The following is a 27,773-nucleotide window of genomic DNA, read 5'->3' on the forward strand; positions in this document are numbered from 1 at the left end:
TCAGGCCAGCGCCCAACAACCGGAGCCCCAACTCAGGCGCTCTACAAGGGAGCGTAAACCACCAGAGAGACTCAACCTGTGATCCCAATAAGACTTTGGGGTAGGGGAGGTGATGTCATGTATTCAACCAGCATTGTAACCCATGTATAAACTGACCTAAGTTGTACACCGTGAGAACACTGACCACTAGGTGGGAGACACTCCTAACCTGGACCTTCAGGTATAAAAGGGGAAGCTCCACCCACCTTCATCACTTCAGTGCTGGCTAATAAAGGTTACTGGTCACACAGTGACCTTCTCTCAAGTATGGGCCTCGTGTGTATTTATACTGTATAGTAAGGACATATTACAAGTCTTCCTGAATTCCCAGGGACTGCCTTTGATGAAGACAGCAAGTGCTCAGGAAGGCCAATGGTATCTTGGCCTTTATTGCAAAGGGGGATGGAGTATAAAAGCAGGGAAGTCTTGCTCCAGTTACACAGGGTATTGGTGAGGCCACACCTGGAGTACTGCGTGCAGTTTTGGTCTCCGCCTTTAAGAGAAGGATATACTTGCTTTGGAGGCAGTTCAGAGAAGGTTCACTTGGTCGATTCCTGAGATGAAGGGGTTGTCTTATGAAGGTTGATTGAGCAGGTTGGGCCTGTACTCATTGGAGTTCAGACAAAGGAGAGGTGATCTTATCGGAACGAGGTCACGGCACACAAACGAAATTGGCGCTAACCAAACCCCACGGCCCCCCCCTCCCAGGGCAAGCGGAATGTAAAATATCGCAGCTCCACTTGCTGTGTAGGAGTGCGAGCGGGGCACAGTACAGGGTCCCTTTAATATCAGCGCTCCCAGGGCAGGGTCCCTTTAACACCAGTACTCTCAGTACAGGGTCCCTTTCATACCAGCGCTGCCAGTACAGGGTCCCTTTCATACCAGCGCTGCCAGTACAGGGTCCCTTTAATACCAACGCTGCCAGTACAGGGTCCCTTTAACACCAGCACTCCCAGTACAGGGTCCCTTTAACACCAGCACTCCCAGTACAGGGTCCCTTTAATACCAGCGCTCCCAGGGCAGGATCCCTTTAATACCAGCGCTCCCAGGGCTGTGTCCCTTTAACACCAGCGCTCCCCGCACAGGGTCCCTTTAACACCAGCGCTCCCAGGGCAGGGTCCCTTTAACACCAGCGCTTCCAGGGCTGTGTCCCTTTAATACCAGCGCTCCCAGGGCAGGGTCCCTTTAACACCAGTGCTCCCAGGGCTGTGTCCCTTTAACACCAGCGCTCACAGTACAGGGTCCCTTTAATACCAGCGCTCCCAGGGCAGGGTCCCTTTAACACCAGCGCTCCCAGGGCAGGGTCCCTTTAACACCAGCGCTCCCAGGGCAGGGTCCCTTTTGAGACCAGCGCTCTCGGGCGGCGACAGGCAGGCAATGACTGGGCCGGGGGGGTGGGGGAGGGAGCCCTAGGCGGGTCCGAGCCTGGCTGTGACAGCCCCTGAGATCGCGGCAGACGACACCAGAGAATGCCAATGACAGAGAGAGAGAGGGAGCGGGCGAGAGATGGGCAAAGGACATCGAATCAGCCCCCTTCGAAACTTCTATGCTGGGGGAGTGGGGGGCGTGTGTCTGATCCTGGCCGGACACCCCCTCGACACAGTCAAAGTAAGACCCCTGGCCCTTCTTTTCAATCTTTGCAAACTTTTTTCAAACTTTTATCTCTGTCTTGAAGTTTCCTGGTGTGGTCGTATTTGTCAGTGCCTAACTTTAAACAAGCGAGGGACTGATCGTCCAGAGATGTTTGTGTGTGGAGTTGGGGATGTTCTAACTGGAGTGAAGTTTGGAGCAGTAACTCGCGCTTCTGAGGGAGGATTCAATGGGCTCAGCCTCCCCCCCAGGAATTCAGCCTCAATCGCTTCAACAGTTAACCTTTAATGGGCTGTGAACGCTTCTAATCTTCATAATCGGATACAAAGTCTGATCTACAGGCACAGTCTCTTAATCATCCTGTGTCTTCAACCTGCACTATCTCTCTCTCTCTCTCTCTCTCTGTCTCACTCTCTTTCTCTGTCTGTCTCACTGTCTCTCTCTCTCTCTGTCTCTCTCTCTGCCTCGCTCTCTCTCTCTCTGTCTCTCTGTCTCTCTATCCCTATCTGTCTCTCTCTCTCTGTCTCACTCTCTCTCTCTGTCTGTCTCACTGTCTCTCTCTCTCTCTCTGTCTCTCTCTCTCTGCCTCGCTCTCTCTCTCTCTCTGTCTCTCTATCCCTATCTCTCTCTCTCTCTCTCTGTCTCGCTCTCTCTCTCTCTCTGTCTCTCCCTCTGTTTCTCTCTCCCTATCTGTCTCTCGCTCAGTCTCTCTCTCTGTCTCTTGCTCTGTCTCTCTCTCTGTCTCTCTCTCGCTCTGTCTCTCGCTCTCTCTATCTTTTGCTTTGTCTCTCTCTGTCTCGCTCTCTGTCTCTCGCTTTCTCTCTGTCTCTCTCTGTGTCTTTCTTTCCTTCTATCTCTCCATTCACTTTATCCGTCTGACTTTTTAATTTTCCTCCATTTTCTCCTCGATCACGTTCTTTCTCTACCTCCTTCCCATTCTCCCTCTCTTCAATATCCCCTTTTTCACTCCACTTACTCCCCTTAGTGTCAGCCGTGGCTCAGTGGGCAGCATGCTCACCTCCAAGTCAGAAGGTCCTGGGTTCAAGTCCAGGCTGACACTCCCCGTGCAGTACTGAGGGAGCCCCGCACTGTCGGAGGGGCAGTACTGAGGGAGCACCGCACTGTCGGAGGGGCAGTACTGAGGGAGCCCCGCACTGTCGGAGGGGCAGTACTGAGGGAGCGCCGCACTGTCGGAGGGGCAGTACTGAGGGAGCCCCGCACTGTCGGAGGGGCAGTACTGAGGGAGCCCCGCACTGTCGGAGGGGCAGTACTGAGGGAGCGCCGCACTGTCGGAGGGACAGTACTGAGGGAGCGCCGCACTGTCGGAGGGGCAGTACTGAGGGAGCGCCGCACTGTCGGAGGGACGGTACTGAGGGAGCGCCGCACTGTCGGAGGGGCAGTACTGAGGGAGCGCCGCACTGTCGGAGGGGCGGTACTGAGGGAGTGCCGCACTGTCGGAGGGGCAGTACTGAGGGAGCGCCGCACTGTCGGAGGGGCAGTACTGAGGGAGTGCCGCACTGTCGGAGGGGCGGTACTGAGGGAGCGCCGCACTGTCGGAGGGGCAGTACTGAGGGAGTGCTGCACTGTCGGAGGGGCAGTACTGAGGGAGCCCCGCACTGTCGGAGGGGCAGTACTGAGGGAGTGCCGCACTGTCGGAGGGGCAGTACTGAGGGAGCCCCGCACTGTCGGAGGGGCTGTATTTCGGATGAGACATTAAACCGAGGCCCCGTCTGCCCTCTCGGGTGGATGTAAAAGATCCCGGGGCCACTATTGGAAGAAGAGCAGGGGGAGTTCTCCCCGGTGTCCTGAGGCCAATATTTATCCCTCGACCAACATCACTAAAACACACGCTCCGGGTCATTATCACATCGCTGTGTGTGGGAGCTTGCTGTGCGCAAATTGGCGTTTCCCACAATACAACAGTGAGTGCACTCCCATAGTACGCCATTGGCTGAGGCTTTGGTACGTCCGGTGGTCATGAAAGGCGCTATATTAATGCAAGGCTTTCTTTTCTTTATATCGTGCTGTCTTTCTCCCGATGACACCAGAAAAGTGAGGGTACACATTTGAGGGAAGGATTGAACAGGCTGGGTCTCTTTGCTCGAGCAAAGCGAAGGCTGGGGGGTGAGCTGATGGAGGGGCGTAAGATTATGAAGGGGGTTCGATAGGGTAGACGTAGAGAAGATGTTCCCACTTGTGGGGGAGACCAGAACTCGGGGGCCACCAATATCAGACAGTCACTGATAAACCCAATGGGGAATTCAGGAGAAACCTCTTTACCCAGAGAGGGGTGAGAATGTGGAACTCGCTGCCACAGGGAGGGCTCGAGGCCAATCGTATCGATGTATTTAAGGGAAGGCTGGATAAACACATGGGGGAGAAGGCCGATAGATTTAGATGGGGAAAGATCGGGAGGAGGCTCGAGTGGAGCATAAACACCGGCACGGACTGGCAGGGCCCAATGGCCCGTTTCTGGGCCGTATATCCCGTGTGATCCTCTAATCCTACAGCCAAAGACCAGTCCGCCCTAAGTGGAGGGAGTGCATCCGGGAGGGGCGCTGAGCACCTCGAGTCTCGTCGCCGAGAGCGTGCAGAAACCAAGCGCAGGCAGCGGAAGGAGCGTGCGGCAAACCAGTCCCACCCTCCCCTTCCCTCAACCACTGTCTGTCCCACCCTGTGACAGGGACTGTGGCTCCCGTATTGGGCTGTTCAGCCACCGAAGGACTCGTGTTAAGAGTGGAAGCGAGTCTTCCTCGATTCCCGAGGGACTGCCCGTGATGATGATGCGAACTTTCCGTATATTACGCTCTCTCTTGCTCGCTCTCTCTCTCTCGCATTCACTCGTGTAGCGATGAGGAAAGATTGGAGAGGCTGGGGCTGTTTTCTCTGGAACAGAGGAGGCCGAGGGGAGGTTTAATTGAGGTGTGAGGGGCCTGGATCGAGTGGATAGGACGGACCTGTTTCCCTTGGCAGAGGGGTCAACAGCCAGGGGGCAGAGATTGAAAGTAATTGGGGGGAGGTTTAGAGGGGGTTTGAGGGGAAATGTCTTCACCCAGAGGGCGGTGGGGGTCTGGGGAGGAACTCACGGCCTGAAAGGGGGGTAGAGGCAGAAACCCTCACCACATTTGGACGTGTGCTCGAAGTGCCGTAACCCACAGGGCTACGGACCCAGAGCGGGAAAGTGGGATTAGGCCGGGATGGCTCTTGGTCGGCCGGCACGAGGCGGACACGCTGGGCCGGAATAGCCTCCCTCCCGCGCTGTAAACGTCTGCGATTCTCTGATCCAACCCCAGCCGTAGACACTCGACTGAACACCCATCCCTGGCCCCCATCCTCCCTCTCCCCAACAGTTCCCCCGCCCCCCCCCCCTCACACTCCATTGAGATGCTGAATGAGAAGAAAGGACACGAGTTTTTGAAATTCAGCACAAATTCCTGGTGGGAGAGGGAATGCTTTGTCGGGCCCTCCAGATTGCTGCCAAACTCGGGTTTGGAGTCTTATTGAATTTGATGTGAGCGCGAAAGGTTGGGACGGGGAGGGGGGAGCCCGGGGAAGAGCAGCCTTGCTCATTCTCCTAGCAACAGGCTCGCTGGCCCTGACGTGACCAAACTACTAAACGTGTCGAGAGGCAGAGTCCGTTGGGCTGAGGGATTAACCCAACGGGTGCGAGGACGTTGAGAGGGGGTTGGGCTGCTGACTCTCTCCGGTGCACTAGGCCCAAAAGGGCTGGAATCGGCCAAAATGTGTTTGGTCACAAGAGCACGAGAATTAGGAGCAGGAGCCGGCCACTCGGCCCCTCGAGCCCGCTCCGCCATTCAACGAGATCCCGGCGGATCATCGGCCTCAACTCCGCCTTCCCGCGGACAGTACTGAGGGAGCGCCGCACTGTCGGAGGGGCGGTACTGAGGGAGCGCCGCACTGTCGGAGGGGCTGTACTGAGGGAGCCACGCACTGTCGGAGGGGCAGTACTGAGGGAGCGCCGCACTGCGCTGTCGGAGGGGCGGTACTGAGGGAGCGCCGCACTGCGCTGTCGGAGGGGCGGTACTGAGGGAGCCACGCACTGTCGGAGGGGCGGTACTGAGGAAGCCCCGCACTGTCGGAGGGGCGGTACTGAGGGAGCCCCGCACTGTCGGAGGGGCGGTACTGAGGGAACCCCGCACTGTCGGAGGGGCAGTACTGAGGGAGCCCCGCACTGTCGGAGGGGCGGTACTGAGGGAACCCCGCACTGTCGGAGGGGCAGTACTGAGGGAGCCCCGCACTGTCGGAGGGGCAGTACTGAGGGAGCCCCGCACTGTCGGAGGGGCGGTACTGAGGGAGCGGCGCACTGTCGGAGGGGCAGTACTGAGGGAGCCCCGCACTGTCGGAGGGGCGGTACTGAGGGAGCGCCGCACTGTCGGAGGGGCGGTACTGAGGGAGCGCCGCACTGTCGGAGGGGCGGTACTGAGGGAGCGCCGCACTGTCGGAGGGGCAGTACTGAGGGAGCGCCGCACTGTCGGAGGGGCGGTACTGAGGGAGTGCCGCACTGTCGGAGGGGCGGTACTGAGGGAACGCCGCACTGTCGGAGGGGCAGTACTGAGGGAGCGCCGCACTGTCGGAGGGGCGGTACTGAGGGAGCCCCGCACTGTCGGAGGGGCAGTAATGAGGAAGCCCCGCACTGTCGGAGGGGCAGTACTGAGGGAGCCCCGCACTGTCGGAGGGGCTGTATTTCGGATGAGACATTAAACCGAGGCCCCGTCTGCCCTCTCGGGAGGATGTAAAAGATCCCGGGGCCACTATTGGAAGAAGAGCAGGGGGAGTTCTCCCCGGTGTCCTGGGGCCAATATTTATCCCTCGACCAACATCACTAAAACAGACGCTCCGGGTCATTATCACATCGCTGTGTGTGGGAGCTTGCTGTGCGCAAATTGGCGTTTCCCACATTACAACAGTAAGCGCCCTCCGATAGTACGCCATTGGCTGTGAGGCGCTTTGAGACGTCCGGTGGTCATGAAAGGTGCTATATAAATGCAAGCCTTTCTGTCTTCTGTTGTTGAGATGAACACACATGGACTCCTGACCCAGCCCCACCTTATCACAGGCCAGATGTGGTTTGCCCGGAAACTGCAACAGGGAGAAGTTAACTGAAGCTATCGAGACCCACCCAGATCAGATTCCGCGCCCCACTCATCCCTCCCTCCCTCCTGGTCCCCCTCCCCCATCCTCCCACCCACATGCACCACTCAAACTCCCATGTGTCTTCTCCCAGTCTCTGGGAATTCCATTCGGGATTGATACAGGGCTGTGGGGAGAGAACGGGGCAGTGGGATTAATTTGGGAATTGATACAGGGCTATGGTGCAAATCCCTCCCTATCTCTGTAACCTCCTCCAGCCCCTACACCCCTCCCTATCTCTGTAACCTCCTCCAGCCCCCACACCCCTCCTTATCTCTGTAACCCCCTCCAGCTCCTACACCCCTCCCTATCTCTGTAACCCCCTCCAGCCCCCACACCCCTCCCTATCTCTGTAACCTCCTCCAGCCCCCACACCCCTCCCTATCTCTGTAACCTCCTCCAGCCCCTACACCCCTCCCTATCTCTGTAACCCCCTCCAGCCCCTACACCCCTCCCTATCTCTGTAACCCCCTCCAGCCCCTACACCCCTCCCTATCTCTGTAACCTCCTCCAGCCCCTACACTCCTCCCTATCTCTGTAACCCCCTCCAGTCCCTACATCCCTCCCTATCTCTGTAACCTCCTCCAGTCCCTACACCCGTCCCTATCTCTGTAACCCCCTCCAGCCCCTACACCCCTCCCTATCTCTGTAACCCCCTCCAACCCCTACACCCCTCCCTATCTCTGTAACCCCCTCCAGCACCTACACCCCTCCCTATCTCTGTAACCTTCTCCAGCCCCTACATCCCTCCCTATCTCTGTAACCCCCTCCAGTCCCTACACCCCGCCCTATCTCTGTAACCTCCTCCAGCCCCAACACCACTCCCTATCTCTGTAACCTCCTCCAGCCCCTACACCCCTCCCTATCTCTGTAACCTCCTCCAGCCCCTACACTCCTCCCTATCTCTGTAACCCCCTGCAGTCCCTACACCCCTCCCTATCTCTGTAACCTCCTCCAGCCCCTACACCCCTCCCTATCTCTGTAACCCCCTCCAGCCCCTACACTCCTCCCTATCTCTGTAACCCCCTGCAGTCCCTACACCCCTCCGTATCTCTGTAACCTCCTCCAGTCCCACAACCCCCGAGATCTCTGCACTCCTCCAATTCTGGCCTCTTGCCCATCCCCCGATTTCCATCGCTAGACCATCGGTGGCCGTGCCTTCTGTTGCCTGGGCCCCGAGCTCTGGAACTCCCTCCCTAAACCTCTCCGCCTCTCTCTCCTCCTTCAAGACGCTCCTTAAAACCCAGCTCTGTGACCCAGCTTTTGGTCGCCTGTCCCTAATATCTCCGCCTGTGGCTCGGGGTCGGATAAAGCTCCTGTGAAGCGGCCTGGGACAGCTTACGATGTTAAAGAGGTTGTATAAATGTGAGTGGTCGTTGAGGGTGTCCCTCGAGTGTCGAGGGATGTGTAGGTCCGGCGGGAAGCTCGAAGATCAGCCAATGATCTTATTGAATGGTGGAGCAGGCTCGAGGGGCCAAATGGCCAACTCCTGCTCCTATTTCTCATGTTCCTACGACACAGGTTGGGATTGAGGGTGTGAGTAACGTCCAGGCCCGAAGAACCATGACATCTTGTCTTCCTGTCCCCAGGTCCGGCTCCAGACGCAGCCCAAGCCGGTCCCAGGCTGCTCCCTGCTCTATCGCGGTGCCTTCGACTGCCTGAGGAAAACCGTGGCCCGGGAGGTAAGGCCCCGCATCTCCTGCCCTGCCAGCGGACTTCCTGCATTGCTGCAGTTTCCAGGGTCTAACCCCCATCCTCTCTCGAAGACCCCGACTCTTCCTGGGGGCAGGGGGGGGGCAAGAGAAGGCGGGTTTCCCCGGCAACGGGCGTCGCCTGGCTCGGGCCTAGGCCGGTGGATTTGACGGGCTGGGAGGGTTCAAGGGTCAGGCATGGCTCACGTTGCGAAGGGGGCTTTGCTGATGGTTTTACCATCACACCTCCCCCCCCTCCCCTCCCTCCACTCCCCACCCCCCTCCCCTCCCTCCACTCCCCTCCCACCACACCCCTCCCCTTCCCCCTCCCCTCCCTTTCTCTCCCCTCCCTCCCCCACTCCCCTCCGTCCCCTCCCCACACTCCACTCCTCTCACTCCCCTCCCCTCCCACCACTCCCCTCCCCTCCCATCAATCCCCTCCCCTCCCCCCCACTCCCCTCCTCACACTCTCCTCCCCTCTCCACACTCCCCTCCCCCCCACTACCCTCCCCTCCCTCCCACGCCCCTCCCCTCCCCACTCCCCTCCACCCCCTCCCCTCCCCCATTCCCCTCCCCTCCCCCCCACTCCCATCCACACCCCCACTCCCCTCCCCTCCCACCATTCCCCTCCCCTCCACCCACTCTCCTCCTCTCCCCTCGCCTCCCTCCACAACCCTTGCTCCCCCACTCCCCTCCATCCCCTCTCTCCCCTCCCCACACTCCACTCCTCTCACTCCCCACCACCCACTCCCCTCCACTCCCATCACTCCCCTCCCCTCCCCTCCCTCAGACTCCCCTCCCATCCCCACACTTCCCTCACCCCCCACTCCCCTCCCCTCCCTCTCTCCCACGCCCCTCCCCTCCCCACTCCCCTCCCCTCCACCCCCTCCCCTCCCCCACTCCCCTCCCCCCCACTCCCCTCCCCTCCCCTCGCCTCCCTCCACCTTCCTCCCCCCCCACCCCATCCACACCCTCTCCCATCTTCCTACACAGGTTAAGATTAAGATCGATAGAGTTTTGTTGGGGAAGGGTATTCATGGTTACGGAACCAAGGCGGGTAGCTGGGGTTAAAATACAGATCAGACGTGATCTGATTGAACGGTGGAGCAGGCTCGAGGGGCTGAACGGCCTCCTCCTGTTCCTAATGTAACAGGCTCGAGGGGCTGAACGGCCTCCTCCTGTTCCTAATGTAACAGGCTCGAGGGGTTGAACGGCCTCCTCCTGTCCCTAATGTAACAGACTCGAGGGGCTGAACGGCCTCCTCCTGTCCCTAATGTAACAGGCTCGAGGGGCTGAACGGCCTCCTCCTGTCCCTAATGTAACAGGCTCGAGGGGTTGAACGGCCTCCTCCTGTCCCTAATGTAACAGGCTCGAGGGGCTGAACGGCCTCCTCCTGTCCCTAATGTAACAGGCTCGAGGGGCTGAACGGCCTCCTCCTGTCCCTAATGTAACAGGCTCGAGGGGCTGAACGGCCCCCTCCTGTTCCTAATGTAACAGGCTCGAGGGGCTGAACGGCCTCCTCCTGTCCCTAATGTAACAGGCTCGAGGGGCTGAACGGCCTCCTCCTGTCCCTAATGTAACAGGCTCGAGGGGCTGAACGGCCTCCTCCTGTTCCTAATGTAACAGACTCGAGGGGCTGAACGGCCTCCTCCTGTCCCTAATGTAACAGGCTAGAGGGGCTGAACGGCCTCCTCCTGTCCCTAATGTAACAGGCTCGAGGGGCTGAACGGCCTCCTCCTGTCCCTAATGTAACAGGCTCGAGGGGCTGAACGGCCTCCTCCTGTCCCTAATGTAACAGGCTCGAGGGGCTGAATGGCCTCCATTTCCGATTACATGGGGGAAAGGGATTGACCTCAGCCACTCCCCGCTCTCACTCTCGCTCTCTCTGTCTCTCGCTCAGGGCCTCCTGGGCTTATACAAGGGAATGGCTGCCCCCATTATTGGCATTACTCCAATCACCGCTGTCGTCTTTTTCGGATACGGACTGGGAAAGAAGTTACAACAGAAGCACCCTGAGGATCCCCTCTCGTGAGTCAAGACCCTCGGGTTCACCGGCTCCCCACCCCACACACGCACACACACACTCGCTCCAGTGCCGTACCGAGGGAGCGGCGCACTGTCGGAGGGGCGGTACTGAGGGAGTGCCGCACTGTCGGAGGGGCAGTACTGAGGGAGTGCCGCACTGTCGGAGGGGCGGTACTGAGGGAGTGCCGCACTGTCGGAGGGGCAGTACTGAGGGAGCGGCGCACTGTCAGAGGGGCGGTACTGAGGGAGTGCCGCACTGTCGGAGGGGCGGTACTGAGGGAGCGGCGCACTGTCAGAGGGGCGGTACTGAGGGAGCGCCGCACTGTCGGAGGGGCGGTACTGAGGGAGCGCCGCACTGTCGGAGGGGGCGGTACTGAGGGAGCGCCGCACTGTCGGAGGGGCGGTACTGAGGGAGCGCCGCACTGTCGGAGGGGCGGTACTGAGGGAGCCCCGCACTGTCAGAGGGGCGGTACTGAGGGAGCCCCGCACTGTCGGAGGGGCAGTACTGAGGGAGTGCCGCACTGTCGGAGGGACGGTACTGAGGGAGCCCTGCACTGTCGGAGGGGCGGTACTGAGGGAGCCCCGCACTGTCGGAGGGGCGGTACTGAGGGAGCCCCGCACTGTCGGAGGGGCAGTACTGAGGGAGCGCCGCACTGTCGGAGGGGCTGTATTTAGGATGAGACGTTAAACCGAGGCCCCGTCTGCCCTCTCGGGTGGATGTAAAAGATCCCGGGGCCACTATTGGAAGAAGAGCAGGGGGAGTTCTCCCCGGGGTCCTGGGGCCAATATTTATCCCTCGACCAACATCACTAAAACAGACGATCCAGGTTATTATCACATCGCTGTGTGTGGGAGCTTGCTGTGCGCAACTTGGCGTTTCCCACATTACAACAGTGAGCGCACTTCGAAAAAAAGTGCTTGATTAGCTGTGAGGCTTTCGGAGATCCTGAGGGGGTGCAAGGGGCTGGAGAAGTCGAGTTCCCTGTTTGGGTTTTGTCTCCTCTCCAGGCATGGCCAGCTGTTTGCGGCAGGGATGCTAGCCGGAGTATTCAGCACTGCAATCATCAGCCCCGTGGAGAGGGTCAAGTGTTTGCTACAGGTGGGTGTTCTCAAGCTCCCAGGCTCCCGTTCATCCTTTGCATTTGCTCCCGCAATGTGGCCGTCGCTGGCAAGGCTGCTATTTCTTGCCCATTCCTAATCAAGAGAAACAGGAGCAGGAGTCGGCCATTCGGCCCCTCGAGCCCGCTCCGCCATTCAATAAGATCGCGGCTGATCCGATCTTGGGCTCAGCTCCACTTCCCCGCCCGCCCCTTCACTCCCTTATCGCTCAAAAATCTGTCTACCTCCACCTTAAATATATTCAGTGACCCAGCCCCCCACAGCTCTCTGGGGCAGAGAATTCCACAGATTCACCAGAAGAAATTCCTCCTCATCTCTGTGGAAAGCAGTGACAGGATTAGTCCAAGTCAGCATGGATTTATGAAAGGGAAATCATGCTTGACAAATCTTCTGGAATTTTTTGAGGATGTAACTAGTAGAGTGGACAAGGGAGAACCAGTGGATGTGGTGTATTTGGACTTTCAAAAGGCTTTTGACAAGGTCCCACACAAGAGATTGGTGTGCAAAATCAAAGCACAAGGGGTAATGTACTGACGTGGATAGAGAACTGGTTGGCAGACAGGAAGCAGAGAGTCGGAATAAACGGGTCCCTTTCAGAATGGCAGGCAGTGACTAGTGGGGTACCGCAGGGTTCAGTGCTGGGACCCCAGCTATTTACAATATACATTAACGATTTAGATGAAGGAATTGAGTGTAATATCTCCAAGTTTGCAGATGACACTAAGCTGGGTGGCGGTGTGAGCTGTGAGGGGGATGCTAAGAGGCTGCAGGGTGACTTGGACAGGTTAGGTGAGTGGGCAAATTCATGGCAGGTGCAGTATAATGTGGATAAATGTGAGGTTATCCACTTTGGTGGCAAAAACACGAAGGCAGAATATTATCTGAATGGTGACAGATTAGGAAAAGGGGAGGTGCAACGAGACCTGGGTGTCATGGTACATCAGTCATTGAAAGTTGGCCATGCAGGTACAGCAGGCGGTGAAGAAGACAAATGGCATGTTGGCCTTCATAGCGAGAGGATTTGAGTATAGGAGCAGGGAGGTCTTACTGCAGTTGTACAGGGCCTTGGTGAGGCCTCACCTGGAATATTGTGTTCAGTTTTGATCTCCTAATCTGAGGAAGGACATTCTTGCTATTGAGGGAGTGCAGCGAAGGTTCACCAGACTGATTCCCGGGATGGCAGGACTGACATATGAGGAGAGACTGGATCGACTCGACTTATATTCACTGGAGTTTAGAAGGATGAAAGGGGATCTCATAGAAATATATAATATTCTGACGGGATTGGACAGGTTAGATGCAGGAAGAATGTTCCCGATGTTGGGGAAGTCCAGAACCAGGGGTCACAGTCTAAGGATAAGGGGTAAACCATTTAGGACCGAGATGAGGAGAAACTTCTTCACCCAGAGAATTGTGAACCTGTGGAATTCTCTACCACAGAGAGTTGTTGGGGCCAGTTCGTTAGATATATTCAAAAGGGAGTTAGATGTGGCCCTTACGGCTAAAGGGATCAGGGGGTATGGAGAGAAAGCAGGAATGGGGTACTGAGGGAATGATCAGCCATGATCATATTGAATGGTGGTGCAGGCTCGAAGGGCCGAATGGCCTGCTCCTACACCTATTTTCTATGTTTCTATGTTTCTATGTCTTAAATGTGCGACTCCTTATTCTGAGACTATGCCCCCTAGTTCTAGATTCCCCCCACGAGGGGGAAACATCCTCTCTGCACCCACCCTGTCCAGCCCCCCTCAGAATCTGATACGTTTCAATAAGATCACCTCTCATTCTTCTAAACTCCAATGGGTACAGGCCCAACCTGCTCAACCTTTCCTCATAAGGCAACCCCCTCATCCCCGGAATCAACCGAGTGAACCTTCTCTGAACTGCCTCCGATGAACCAGTCACATAAATACTGTGGCCACAAGAGCGGGTCAGAGGCTGGGTATTCTGTGACCAGTGTCTCACCTCCCGACTCCCCAAAGCCTCTCCACCATCGACAAGCCACAAGTCAGGAGTGTGAGGGAACACTCCCCACTTGCCTGGGTGGTGCAGCTCCAACAAACACTCGAGAAGCTCGACACCATCCAGGACAAAGCAGCCCCGCTCGATGGGCCACGCTCCCCACCACCTCCAACACTCACTCCCTCCACCACCTCCAACACTCACTCCCTCCACCGCCTCCAACACTCACTCCCTCCACCACCTCCAACACTCACTCCCTCCACCACCTCCAACACTCACTCCCTCCACCACCTCCAACACTCACTCCCTCCACCACCTCCAACACTCACTCCCTCCACCACCTCCAACACTCACTCCCTCCACCACCTCCAACACTCACTCCCTCCACCACCTTCAACACTCACTCCCTCCACCACCTCCAACACTCACTCCCTCCACCACCTCCAACACTCACTCCCTCCACCACCTCCAACACTCACTCCCTCCACCACCTCCAACACTCACTCCCTCCACCACCTCCAACACTCACTCCCTCCACCACCTCCAACACTCACTCCCTCCACCACCTCCAACACTCACTCCCTCCACCACCTCCAACACTCACTCCCTCCACCACCTCCAACACTCACTCCCTCCACCACCTCCAACACTCACTCCCTCCATCACCTCCAACACTCACTCCCTCCACCACCTCCAACACTCACTCCCTCCACCACCGGCGCACCGTGGCTGCAGTGTGCACCGTCCACAAGATGCACCGCGGCAACTCGCCAAGGCTTCTTCGGCAGCACCTCCCGAACCCGCGACCTCTACCCGCCTCGAAGGTCAAGGGCAGCAGGTCCATGGGAACACCACCCCCTCCACGTTCCCCTCCCAGTCACACACCATCCCTCGACTTGGGAATATATCGGCCGTTCCTCCATCGTCGCTGGGTCCCAATCCTGGAACTCCCTCCCTACCAGCACTGTGGGAGCACCTTCACCACACGGACTGCAGCGGCTCAAGAAGGGGGCTCACCCCCACCTTCTCAAGGGGCAATTAGGGATGGGGCAATAAATGCCGGCCTTGCCAGCGAGGCCCACATCCCGGGAACGAGAATTATTTTTGTTTAAAGTGTATTATGCTGGTGTTCGGGAGTGTGTAATCTGGGTCTGTCTCTGTCACGTTGCTTAAATCACGGTATGTGCCTTAGATCCAGGCCAATTCTGGTGAAATCAAGTACACAGGTCCCGGTGACTGCGTCAGACAGCTGTACCGAAGCTCCGGACTGCAGGGAATCTACAAAGGCACGGTCCTAACCTTGCTTAGGGGTACGTGCTCGGTGGCTACACACTGCTGGCTTCAAAGGCGATCACAATTCGACTCGCGCCCTCGCCACAGCTCCGTCAGAGTCTCCCGTCTCCTGAGGTCTGCTGCGGGGCTTCGTGATCGGGCACCATCTCAGCTCAGAGGGTCTCGCCCTCCGAGTCACAGGGTCCAAGGGTCCGAGCCCCGCCACCACTCCGCAGACTCATGCCGCGTAATCCAGGCCCGACACTCTTTCCCCACCCCGCCCCCCCACCGCCCGACCCCGATGCCAGTACTGAGGGAGCGCCGTACTGCGCTGTCGGAGGGGCCGTACTGAGGGAGCGCCGCACTGCGCTGTCGGAGGGCAGTACTGAGGGAGCGCCGTACTGCGCTGTCGGAGGGGCGGTACTGAGGGAGCGCCGCACTGTGGGAGGGGCAGTACTGAGGGAGCGCCGCACTGTCGGAGGGGCGGTACTGAGGGAGCAGCGCGCTGTCGGAGGGGCGGTACTGAGGGAGTGCCGCACTGTCGGAGGGGCAGTACTGAGGGAGCCCCGCACTGTCGGAGGGGCGGTACTGAGGGAGTGCCGCACTGTCGGAGGGGCAGTACTGAGGGAGCCCCGCACTGTCGGAGGGGCGGTACTGAGGGAGCCCCGCACTGTCGGAGGGGCGGTAATGAGGGAGCGCCGCACTGTCGGAGGGGCAGTACTGAGGGAGCGCCGCACTGTCGGAGGGGCGGTAATGAGGGAGCGCCGCACTGTCGGAGGGGCAGTACTGAGGGAGCGCCGCACTGTCGGAGAGGCAGTACTGAGGGAGTGCCGCACTGCGCTGTCGGAGGGGCAATACTGAGGGAGTGCCGCACTGTCGGAGGGGCGGTAATGAGGGAGCGCCGCACTGTCGGAGGGGCAGTACTGAGGGAGCGCCGCACTGTCGGAGAGGCAGTACTGAGGGAGCGCCGCACTGCCGGAGGGGCGGTACTGAGGGAGCCCCGCACTGTCGGAGGGGCAGTACTGAGGGAGTGCCGCACTGTCGGAGGGGCAGTACTGAGGGAGCGCCGCACTGTCGGAGGGGCAGTACTGAGGGAGTGCCGCACTGCGCTGTCGGAGGGGCGGTACTGAGGGAGCGCCGCGCTGTCGGAGGGGCAGTACTAAGGGAGCGCCGCACTGTCGGAGGGGCGGTACTGAGGGAGCCCCGCTCTGTCGGAGGGGCAGTACTAAGGGAGCGCCGCACTGTCGGAGGGGCAGTACTGAGGGAGCCCCGCACTGTCGGAGGGGCGGTACTGAGGGAGCCCCGCACTGTCGGAGGGGCAGTACTGAGGGAGCCCCGCTCTGTCGGAGGGGCAGTACTGAGGGAGCCCCGCACTGTCGGAGGGGCGGTACTGAGGGAGCCCCGCTCTGTCGGAGGGGCAGTACTAAGGGAGCGCCGCACTGTCGGAGGGGCAGTACTGAGGGAGCCCCGCACTGTCGGAGGGGCAGTACTAAGGGAGCCCCGCTCTGTCGGAGGGGCGGTACTGAGGGAGCGCCGCACTGTCGGAGGGGCGGTACTGAGGGAGCCCCGCTCTGTCGGAGGGGCGGTACTGAGGGAGCCCCGCTCTGTCGGAGGGGCGGTACTGAGGGAGCGCCGTACTGTCGACAGGATCTATTTAAACAATGCAGTACGGCAGTCTACGGGCGGGAGGACGGAGTTGGGATACAGATCAGTCACGATCTGATTGAATGGACGGAACGGGATTGCTGAGGCTGAACGGCCTCCTCCTGTTCCCAACACACTTGCCCCCTCGTAGGGCACAGATCAGGGGGCGGGGGCGAGGGATTGGCTGACTCCAGCAATTAAAGGTTGCTCTCCAAGGGCGTGGCCGGGGGCCGAATAATCCTCGTGGCCGAGACCTCCCCTTTAACGCTCTCGCACTGCGCGCGGCTGCCCGGTATACGCATCCCCCTGATGCTCGCATGGCTTCCGGGAGGGAGGGGAGAGGTCGGGGGTCGGGGGTCGGGGGTCGGGGGTCGGGTCGAGGTGGGGGGGGGGGTGGTGGTGCGATTCCCAATTCAGGGACCCCGAGCGCCGTGCCCGGCGATCATGTTTCCGTGCGCGGCGGAGCGGTGTGGGAGCGCTACGGGTTAGCGGCAAACGCCCGCGGGAGACGTTAGCGTAATGTCGCCCGGGCCTCGTTAGCGCCCACACCCAATGGCCAATGGGAGCTGCTGACCACCACGAATTTCTCGGTGAGACGTCCCTGAGCGCGGTTCGCCGCGCGCGAGCTGACGGTGAGGCGGTTTCCGGGTCTCGGGAAGAAGGCGCGAAGTCGGTACCTCGGTCCAATGACGCGCTGTTTTACTGTGCCGACAGATGTTCCTGCCACGGGCGTCTACTTCCTGAGCTACGAGTGGCTGAAGGATCTCCTCACCCCTCAGGGTCAAAGGTCAGTGGGGCCGGGGTTCAAACTCAATTTTGAAAGCGTCGTAGCAACGTTTCATCAGTGCCCACCTCCGGCCCCCAGCGCCCCGGGAATGCCCCAGATACCCTGTCCGATTTGGGTCCTCCGAGACGCAGAAACTGCCCGTAGTATCTCCCGATTGGCGATGGAGGGGTGGGTCAATTGCAAAGCAGCCCGGGTTCCTGCTCCTGTTCACTCTTTTCCGTCGGGAAGCAGCACAAGCCCCTTGGCGAGGGTACAGAAGAAGATTGATCACAATCACACCAAGGGTTGAGGGACTTTAGTGACGGGGGAGAGAATGGAATTCTTTGAGGATGTAACGGACAGGATGGATAAAGGGGAACCAGTGGATGTGATGTATTTGGATTTCCAGAAGGCATTCGATAAGGTGCCACATGAAAGGTTACTGCACAAGATAAAAGTTCACGGGGTTGGGGGTAATATATTAGCATGGATACAGGATTGGCTAACTAACAGAAAACAGAGAGTCGGGATAAATGGGTCATTCTCGGGTTGGCAAATCAGTAACTAGTGGGGTGCCGCAGGGATCAGTGCTGGGACCCCAACTATTTACAATCTATATTAACGACTTGGAAGAAGGGACCGAGTGTAACGTAGACAAGTTTGCTGACGATACAAAGATGGGAGGAAAAGCAATGTGTGAGGAGGGCACAAAAAACGATCTTATCGAAACGTATCAGATTCTGAGGGGGCTGGACAGGGTGGATGCAGAGAGGATGTTTCCCACTCGTGGGGGAATCTAGAACTAGGGGGCACATAGTCTCAGAATAAGGGGCCGCCCATTTAGGACGGAGATGGAGGAGGAATTTCTTCTGGTGAATCTGTGGAATTCTCTGCCCCAGAGAGCTGTGGGGGCTGGGTCAGTGAATATATTTAAGGGGGAGATAGACAGATTTTTGAGCGATAAGGGAGTGAAGGGGCGGGCGGGGAAGTGGAGCTGATCCCAAAAAGATCAGATCAACTGCGATCTTATTGAATGGCGGAGCAGGTTCGAGGGGCCGAATGATTTGGACGAAGGAATTGAATGTAATATCTCCAAGTTTGCAGATGACACTAAGCTGGGTGGCGGTGTGAGCTGTGAGGAGGATGCTAAGAGGCTGCAGAGTGACTTGGACAGGTTAGGTGAGTGGGCAAATGCATGGCTGATGCAGTATAATGTGGATAAATGTGAGGTTATCCACTTTGGTGGCAAAAACGTGAAGTCAGAATATTATCTGAATGACGGAAGATTAGGAAAAGGGGAGGTGCAACGAGACCTGGGTGTCATGGTACATCAGTCATTGAAAGTTGGCATGCAGGTACAGCAGGCGGTGAAGAAGGCAAATGGCATGTTGGCCTTCATAGCGAGAGGATTTGAGTATAGGAGCAGGGAGGTCTTACTGCAGTTGTACAGGGCCTTGGTGAGGCCACACCTGGAATATTGTGTTCAGTTTTGGTCCCCTAATCTGAGGAAGGACATTCTTGCTATTGAGGGAGTGCAGCGAAGGTTCACCAGACTGATTCCCGGGATGGCAGGACTGACATATGAAAAAAGACTGGATCGACTGGGCTTATATTCACCGGAATTTAGAAGAATGAGAGGGGATCTCATGGAAACATATAAAATTCTGACGGGACTGGACAGGTTTAGATGCAGGAAGAATGTTCCCGATGTTGGGGAAGTCCAGAACCAGGGCTCACAGTCTAAGGATAAGGGGTAAGCCATTTAGGACCGAGATGAGGAGAAACTTCTTCACCCAGAGAATTGTGAACCTGTGGAATTCTCTACCACAGAGAGTTGTTGGGGCCAGTTCGTTGGATATATTCAAAAGGGAGTTAGATGTGGCCCTTACGGCTAAAGGGATCAAGGGGTATGGAGAGAAAGCAGGAATGGGGTACCGAGGGAATGATCAGCCATGATCATATTGAATGGTGGTGCAGGCTCGAAGGGCCGAATGGCCTGCTCCTGCATGGTGTCGTTCTATGACTGGGGTTCTGAGGGGAAATGGAGGGGGGTGGGAGGGGCGCGGTTTGGCGGGTATGGAATGGAATGAAGAATTGGTGGACGATAAAACTCGACCTCATCTGCGGCCCTCCATCTCTTCCTTCCAGCGTCAGTGAGCTCAGCGCGCCCAGGATCCTGTTTGCCGGAGGAATGGCCGGAATCTTCAACTGGGTGGTGGCCATCCCAGCTGACGTACTAAAGTCCCGCTTCCAGACAGGTGCGTGACGGGGAGAGCATGGCGAGGGGTGGGTGGGCAGAGAGGGGTGGGTGGGCAGAGAGGGGTGGGTGGGCAGAGAGGGGTGGGTGGCGGTGTTTCGACAGTACGGTTTACAGAGCGCCTCTGGCCTTTCCCGGACATTGTTCCAACGCTCTCCAACCTTCCACCCTCCGGAGCCATCAGCTCATCTGAAACTCTGCCCCCCGCCACCCCCGTGTCCTAACTCACACCCAGTTCCGCTCACCCATCACCCCCTGTGCTCACTGACCCGTGTCCTAACTCACACCGAGTCCCGCTCACCCATCACCCCCTGTGCTCACTGACCCCGTGTCCTAACTCACACCCAGTCCCGCTCACCCATCACCCCCTGTGCTCACTGACCCCGTGTCCTAACTCACACCCAGTCCCGCTCACCCATCACCCCCTGTGCTCACTGACCCCGTGTCCTAACTCACACCCAGTCCCACTCACCCATCACCCCCTGTGCTCACTGACCCCGTGTCCTAACTCGCACCCAGTCCCGCTCACCCATCACCCCCTGTGCTCACTGACCCCGTGTCCTAACTCGCACCCAGTCCCGCTCACCCATCACCCCCTGTGCTCACTGACCCCGTGTCCTAACTCGCACCCAGTCCCGCTCACCCATCACCCCCTGTGCTCACTGACCCCGTGTCCTAACTCACACCCAGTCCCATTCACCCATCACCCCCTGTGCTCACTGCCCCCGTGTCCTAACTCGCACCGAGTCCCGCTCACCCATCACCCCCTGTGCTCACTGCCCCGTGTCCTAACTCACACCCAGTCCCACTCACCCATCACCCCTTGTGCTCACTGACCCCGTGTCCTAACTCGCACCCAGTCCCACTCACCCATCACCCCTTGTGCTCACTGACCCCGTGTCCTAACTCACACCCAGTCCCACTCACCCATCACCCCCTGTGCTCACTGACCCCGTGTCCTAACTCGCACCCAGTCCCACTCACCCATCACCCCTTGTGCTCACTGACCCCGTGTCCTAACTCGCACCCAGTCCCACTCACCCATCACCCCCGTGCTCACTGACCCCGTGTCCTAACTCGCACCCAGTCCCGCTCACCCATCACCCCCTGTGCTCACTGACCCCGTGTCCTAACTCACACCCAGTCCCACTCACCCATCACCCCCTGTGCTCACTGCCCCGTGTCCTAACTCACACCCAGTCCCACTCACCCATCACCCCTTGTGCTCACTGACCCCGTGTCCTAACTCACACCCAGTCCCACTCACCCATCACCCCCTGTGCTCACTGACCCCGTGTCCTAACTCGCACCCAGTCCCACTCACCCATCACCCCTTGTGCTCACTGACCCCGTGTCCTAACTCACACCCAGTCCCACTCACCCATCACCCCCTGTGCTCACTGACCCCGTGTCCTAACTCGCACCCAGTCCCACTCACCCATCACCCCTTGTGCTCACTGACCCCGTGTCCTAACTCACACCCAGTCCCACTCACCCATCACCGCCTGTGCTCACTGACCCCGTGTCCTAACTCACACCCAGTCCCGCTCACCCATCACCCCCTGTGCTCACTGACCCCGTGTCCTAACTCACACCCAGTCCCACTCACCCATCACCGCCTGTGCTCACTGACCCCGTGTCCTAACTCACACCCAGTCCCACTCACCCATCACCGCCTGTGCTCACTGACCTACATTGGCTCCCAGTTAAGCAACGCCTCGATTTCAAAATTCTCATCCTGGTTATCAATTCCCGGCATGGCCCTCACCACCTCCCTATCTCTGTAACCCCCTCCAGCCCCTCGCTATCTCTGTAAACCCTTCCAGCCCCTACACCCTTCCCGATCTCTGTAACCTCCTCCAGCCCCTACACCCCTCCCTATCTCTGTAATCCCCTCCAGCCCCTACACCCCTCCCTATCTCTGTAACCTCCTCCAGCCCCTGCACCCCTCCCTATCTCTGTAACCCCCTCCAGCCCCTACACCCCTCCCTATCTCTGTAACCCCCTCCAGCCCCTCGCTATCTCTGTAAACCCCTCCAGCCCCTACACCCCTCCCTATCTCTGTAACCCCCTCCAGCCCCTCGCTATCTCTGTAAACCCCTCCAGCCCCTACACCCTTCCCTATCTCTGTAATCCCCTCCAGCCTCTACACCCCTCCCTATCTCTGTAACCCCCTCAAGCCTCTACACCCCTCCCTATCTCTGTAACCCCCTCCAGCCCCTCCACCCCTCCCGATCTCTGTAACCTCCTCCAGCCCCTACACCCCTCCCTATCTCTGTAACCCCCTCCAGCCTCTACACCCCTCCCTATCTCTGTAACCCCCTCCAGCCTCTACACCCCTCCCTATCTCTGTAACCCCCTCCAGCCCCTACACCCCTCCCTATCTCTGTAACCTCCTCCAGCCCCTACACCCCTCCCTATCTCTGTAACCCCCTCCAGCCCCTACACCCCTCCCTATCTCTGTAACCCCCTCCAGCCCCTACACCCCTCCCTATCTCTGTAACCCCCTCCAGCCCCTACACCCCTCCCTATCTCTGTAACCTCCTCCAGCCCCTACACCCCTCCCTATCTCTGTAACCCCCTCCAGCCCCTACACCCCTCCCTATCTCTGTAACCCCCTCCAGCCCCTACACCCCTCCCTATCTCTGTAACCTCCTCCAGCCTCTACACCCCTCCCTATCTCTGTAACCCCCTCCAGCCCCTACACCCCTCCCTATCTCTGTAACCTCCTCCAGCCCCTACACCCCTCCCTATCTCTGTAACCCCCTCCAGCCACCAACCCTCCGAGTTCTCTGCGCTGCCCCAATTCTGGTCTCTGGCACATTCCCCGATTTCCATCACTCCAACATTGGCGGCCATGCCTTCAGGTGTCTGGACCCCAAGCTCTCTGCCTCTCTCTCCTCCTTGTGAGTCATTGTGTGTGGGACTGTACCCCAGTGAGAGTCAGTGTGTGTGGGACTGTACCCCAGTGAGAGTCAGTGTGTGTGGGACTGTACCCCAGTGAGAGTCAGTGTGTGTGGGACTGTACCCCAGTGAGAGTCAGTGTGTGTGGGACTGTACCCCAGTGAGAGTCAGTGTGTGTGGGACTGTACCCCAGTGAGAGTCAGTGTGTGTGGGACTGTACCCCAGTGAGAGTCAGTGTGTGTGGGACTGTACCCCAGTGAGAGTCAGTGTGTGTGGGACCTGTACCCCGGGGAGAGTCAGTGTGTGTGGGACTGTACCCCCGTGAGAGTCAGTGTGTGTGGGACCCGTACCCCAGTGAGAGTCAGTGTGTGTGGGACTGTACCCCAGTGAGAGTCAGTGTGTGTGGGACTGTACCCCAGTGAGAGTCAGTGTGTGTGGGACTGTACCCCAGTGAGAGTCAATGTGTGTGGGACCCGTACCCCAGTGAGAGTCAGTGTGTGTGGGACCCGTACCCCAGTGAGAGTCAGTGTGTGTGGGACTGTACCCCAGTGAGAGTCAGTGTGTGTGGGACCTGTACCCCGGGGAGAGTGAGGGTGGACAGGAGAAGATTAGGGGTTGGGGTCTGGTACAATATAAATTGTGTTACCGAATTACTGTTAACACAAGAATTCAATGCCCTTTTCCCAGCTCCCGATGCCATGTATCCCAATGGATTCCGCGATGTCCTGAGGGACTTGGTCAGAGACGAGGGGATTGGCTCCCTGTACAAGGGATTCAGTGTTGTCATGTTACGCGCCTTCCCTGCTAACGCGGTAAGACTTTCAACAAATCTGCGCGGCATTTTATTCCGATGAAGTTTAATTTTCTCCCCTGTTCTTTACCCACCCTGTTTCTCCCCATCCCCATTTCCCATACCTCGGGAGTCTCTTATCAACAAGAGCAGACATTGACGATGAGATCCAACACCGCCTCCAGTGCGCCAGTGCAGCCTTCGGCCGCCTGAGGAAAAGAGTGTTCGAAGACCAGGCCCTCAAATCCACCCCCCAGCTCATGGTCTACAGGGCTGTAGTGATACCCGCCCTCCTGTATGGCTCAGAGACATGGACCGTGTACAGCAGACACCTCAAGTCGCTGGAGAAATACCACCAACGCTGTCTCCGCAAGATCCTGCAAATCCCCCGGGAGGACAGACGCACCAACGTTAGCGTCCTCGACCAGGCCCAACATCCCCAGCATCGAAGCACTGACCACACTCAACCAGCTCCGCTGGGCAGGGCCCACATTGTCCGCATGTCCCCCAGACACGAGACTCCCAAAGCAAGCACTCTACTCGGAACTCCTTCACGGGCAAACGGGCCAAAGGTGGGCAGAGGAAACGTCACAGGGACCACCCTCAAAGCCTCCCTGATAAAGTGCAACATCCCCACCGACACCTGGGAGTCCCTGGGCCCAAAGACCAGTCCGCCCTAAGTGGAGGAAGTGCATCCGGGAGGGCGCTGAGCACCTCAAGTCTCGTCGCCGAGAGCGTGCAGAAAGCAAGCGCAGGCAGCGGAAGGAGCGTGCGGCAAACCAGTCCCACCCTCCCCTTCCCTCAACCACTGTCTGTCCCACCTGTGACAGGGACTGTGGCTCCCGTATTGGGCTGTTCAGTCGCCTAAGGACTCATGTTAGTGTGGAAGCAAGTCTTCCTCGACTCCAAGAATCGAGGAAGACTTGCTTCCACTCTAAAAGTGAGTCCTTAGTTGTTGAGGGAAGGGGAGGGTGGAACAGGTTTGCCGCACGCTCCTTCCGCTGCCTGCGCTTGCTTTCTGCACGCTCTCGGCGACGAGACTCGAGGTGCTCAGCGCCCTCCCGGATGCACTCCCTCCACTTAGGGCGGACTGGTCTTTGGCCCAGGGACTCCCAGGTGTCGGTGGGGATGTTGCACTTTATCAGGGAGGCTTTGAGGGTGGTCCCTTGTAACGTTTCCTCTGCCCACCTTTGGCTCGTTTGCCCGTGAAGGAGTTCCGAGTAGAGCGCTTGCTTTGGGAGTCTTGTGTCGGGGGCATGCTGACAATGTGGCCCTGCCCAGCGGAGCTGGTCGAGTGTGGTCAGTGCTTCGATGCTGGGGATGTTGGGCCTGGTCGAGGACGCTAACGTTGGTGCGTCTGTCCTCCCGGGGGATTTGCAGGATCTTGCGGAGACAGCGTTGGTGGTATCTCTCCAGCGACTTGAGGTGTCTACTGTACATGGTCCATGTCTCTGAGCCATACAGGAGGGCGGGTATCACTACAGCCCTGTAGACCATGTAGACAACTGTACAGGGTATTGGTGAGACCACACCTGGAGTACTGCATGCAGTTCTGGTCGCCGTATTTAAGGAGGGATATACTTGCTTTGGAGGCAGTTCAGAGAAGGTTCACTCGGTCGATTCCGGAGATGAAGGGGTTGACTTATGACGAAAGGTTGAGCAGGTTGGGCCTGTACCCATTGGAGTTTAGAAGAATGAGAGGCGATCTTGTTGAAACGTATCAGATTCTGAGGGGGCTGGACAGGGTGGATGCAGAGAGGATGTTTCCCCCTCGTGGGGGAATCTAGAACTAGGGGGCACATAGTCTCAGAATAAGGGGCCGCCCATTTAGGACGGAGATGAGGAGGAATTTCTTCTGGTGAATCTGTGGAATTCTCTGCCCCAGAGAGCTGTGGGGGGCTGGGTCATTGAATATATTTAAGGGGGAGATAGACAGATTTTTGAGCGATAAGGGAGTGAAGGGGCGGGCGGGGAAGTGGAGCTGAGCCCAAGATCAGATCAGCTGCGATCTTATTGAATGGCAGAGCGGGCTCGAGGGGCCGAATGGCCGACTCCTGCTCCTGTTTCTTATGTTTTTGTGTTCTCGTTGTTTGAGCCCAGAGAGCAGAGCATCTGTTGACACCACGGTGTCAGCCAATGAGTTGGAGGTGGGGGCGGGGCTTACAGCAGCACTCACAGCAAACAGTCTATTTTACAGCAAACAGAGTTTATTTAAACAAGAAAAACTCTGCAGAATCTATTTAATCAGTGTCCAATGTCAGTCTACAGAATCTATTTAACCAATGCACTTGAATATTGTGTCCAGTTTTGGTCTCCTAATCTGAGGAAGGACATTCTTGCTATTGAGGGAGTGCAGTGAAGGTTCACCAGACTGATTCCCGGGATGGCAGGACTGACATATGAAGAAAGACTGGATCGACTAGGCTTATATTCACTGGAATTTAGAAGAATGAGAGGGGATCTCATAGAAACATATAAAATTCTGACGGGACGGGACAGGTTAGATGCAGGAAGAATGTTCCCGATGTTGGGGAAGTCCAGAACCAGGGGGTCACAGTCTAAGGATAAGGGGTAAACCATTTAGGACCGAGATGAGGAGAAACTTCTTCACCCAGAGAATTGTGAACCTGTGGAATTCTCTACCACAGAAAGTTGTTGAGGCCAGTTCGTTAGATATATTCAAAAGGGAGTTAGATGTGGCCCTTACGGCTAAAGGGATCAAGGGGTGTGGAGAAAAAGCAGGAATGGGGTAGTGAGGTGAATGATCAGCCATGATCATATTGAATGGTGGTGCAGGCTGGAAGAGCCGAATGGCCTACTCCTGCACCTATTTTCTATGTTTCTCTGTCTACAGCATCTCGTTAAACAATGTACTACATCGGTCTACAGAATCTATTGAAACAATGTCCTACATCAGTCTACAGAATCTATTTAAACAATGTCCTACATCAGTCTACAGAATCTATTTAAACAATGTCTTACATCAGTCGACAAATCTATTTAAACAACGCACTACAACAGTCTACAGAATCTATTTAAACAACGCACTACAACAGTCGACAGAATGTATTTAAATAATGTCCTACAACAGTCTACAGAATCTATTTAAACAATGTCCTACATCAGTCTCCAGAATCTATTTAAACAATGTCCTACATCAGTGTACAGAATCTATTTAAACAACGCACTACAACAGTCTACAGAATCTATTTAAACAACGCACTACAACAGTCTAAAGAATCTATTTGAACAATGTACTACATCGGTCTACAGAATCTATTGAAACAATGTACTACATCGGTCTACAGAATCTATTGAAACAATGTCCTACATCAGTCTACAGAATCTATTTAAACAATGTCTTACATCAGTCGACAAATCTATTTAAACAACGCACTACAACAGTCTACAGAATTTATTTAAACAACGCACTACAACAGTCTACAGAATCTATTTAAATAATGTCCTACAACAGTCTACAGAATCTATTTAAACAATGTTCTACATCAGTCTACAGAATCTATTTAAACAATGTCCTACATCAGTCTACAGAATCTATTTAAACAACGCACTACAACAGTCTACAGAATCTATTTAAACAACGCACTACAACAGTCTACAGAATCTATTTAAACAACGCACTACAACAGTCTACAGAATCTATTTAAATAACGCACTACAACAGTCTACAGAATCTATTTAAACAATGCAATACTACAGTCCACAGGGGGTGTATGGATCAGATCAGCCATGATCTCATTGAAAGGGGGAACGGGGGAGGGGGGGGGCGGCTGAATGGCCCCCTCCCGTTGCTGTACTCCAAGTGCGATGAAGTTTAAGCCTCCCGCGTGTCCTATTGTCCGCAGGCTTGTTTCCTGGGCTTTGAGCTGAGCATGAGGTTCCTGGACTGGATGAGTGATAAGGCCTGAGGTCGCGACCCCTCCGCCCCACCCTCATTCCCCGAACCACACGGACTCTGCACGCCCCGAACCGGGAGAGAGGGAGAGCTTCCCCACCCCGCCCCTCCGGCCTCCGCCCCACCCGTCCTCCACATTCTTTGAGGCCCCCCACCCTTCGTCGCAGACATCACCGGGAGACTGGATCGAAGGGAAGAGTAGCCACACGAATCTCCGAGAGGAAGAACCACATGACTGCCGAGGGCCGAGATCAGTAGCGTACGCACCCGCGCGCACGCTCACAGGCTGGTGGAGCTGTTGAGTCGGGATTGGCTTTGCCAGTCACGTGACGTGACAAGACTCAATAAAACCCCAGTCCTTTTGGTCTCGGTCATCCACGATGAGGTATGCAGTTGTGAGCCTGGTGGATGAACTGGGAATGTGTCATGTGATTGTTAAACCTTTTGCTAATAAACCAACTAGTTCTCAAAAGTGATGTGTTGCTACGAATTCTTCAGCAAAGAACCCTTGAAGCAAATACATTTAACTTCAGTCATTCCAATCGGTTGTTCCAATCTGTGTTTAGTTTCTGTTTTCTGCGACAGTGCGGGGCTCCCTCAGTACCGCCCCTCCGACAGTGCGGCACTCCCTCAGTACTGTCCCTCCG

General features: G+C 57.0%; 1 protein-coding gene across 1 annotated transcript; it reads left to right on the forward strand.

Moving 5' to 3' along the window:
- The first annotated feature begins 1,468 nt into the window (after positions 1-1,468).
- On the forward strand, positions 1,469-27,580 carry LOC139240583 (mitochondrial carnitine/acylcarnitine carrier protein-like). The gene is made up of 9 exons (XM_070869126.1): positions 1,469-1,647; positions 8,370-8,462; positions 10,372-10,499; positions 11,505-11,595; positions 14,770-14,887; positions 17,208-17,280; positions 19,408-19,517; positions 23,108-23,232; positions 27,077-27,580. Exons 1-9 carry the CDS (start codon positions 1,546-1,548, stop codon positions 27,137-27,139), a joined length of 903 nt encoding a protein of 300 aa, XP_070725227.1. The 5' UTR covers positions 1,469-1,545; the 3' UTR covers positions 27,140-27,580.
- Positions 27,581-27,773: the final 193 nt, after the last annotated feature.

The sequence above is a fragment of the Pristiophorus japonicus genome, chromosome 32 (genome assembly GCF_044704955.1).
Source record: "Pristiophorus japonicus isolate sPriJap1 chromosome 32, sPriJap1.hap1, whole genome shotgun sequence".
Classification (NCBI taxonomy): Eukaryota; Metazoa; Chordata; class Chondrichthyes; family Pristiophoridae; genus Pristiophorus; species Pristiophorus japonicus.

What these genes read in the sequence shown, in the direction of transcription:
- LOC139240583 (XM_070869126.1), top strand. Translation starts at nt 1,546, where the DNA reads ATGGGCAAAGGACATCGAATCAGCCCCCTTCGAAACTTCTATGCTGGG. An exon ending in ACCCCCTCGACACAGTCAAA is followed by an intron (nt 1,648 to 8,369) that starts GTAAGACCCCTG and finishes TCCTGTCCCCAG; the next exon opens with GTCCGGCTCCAGACGCAGCC. An exon ending in GCGCCTTCCCTGCTAACGCG is followed by an intron (nt 23,233 to 27,076) that starts GTAAGACTTTCA and finishes TATTGTCCGCAG; the next exon opens with GCTTGTTTCCTGGGCTTTGA.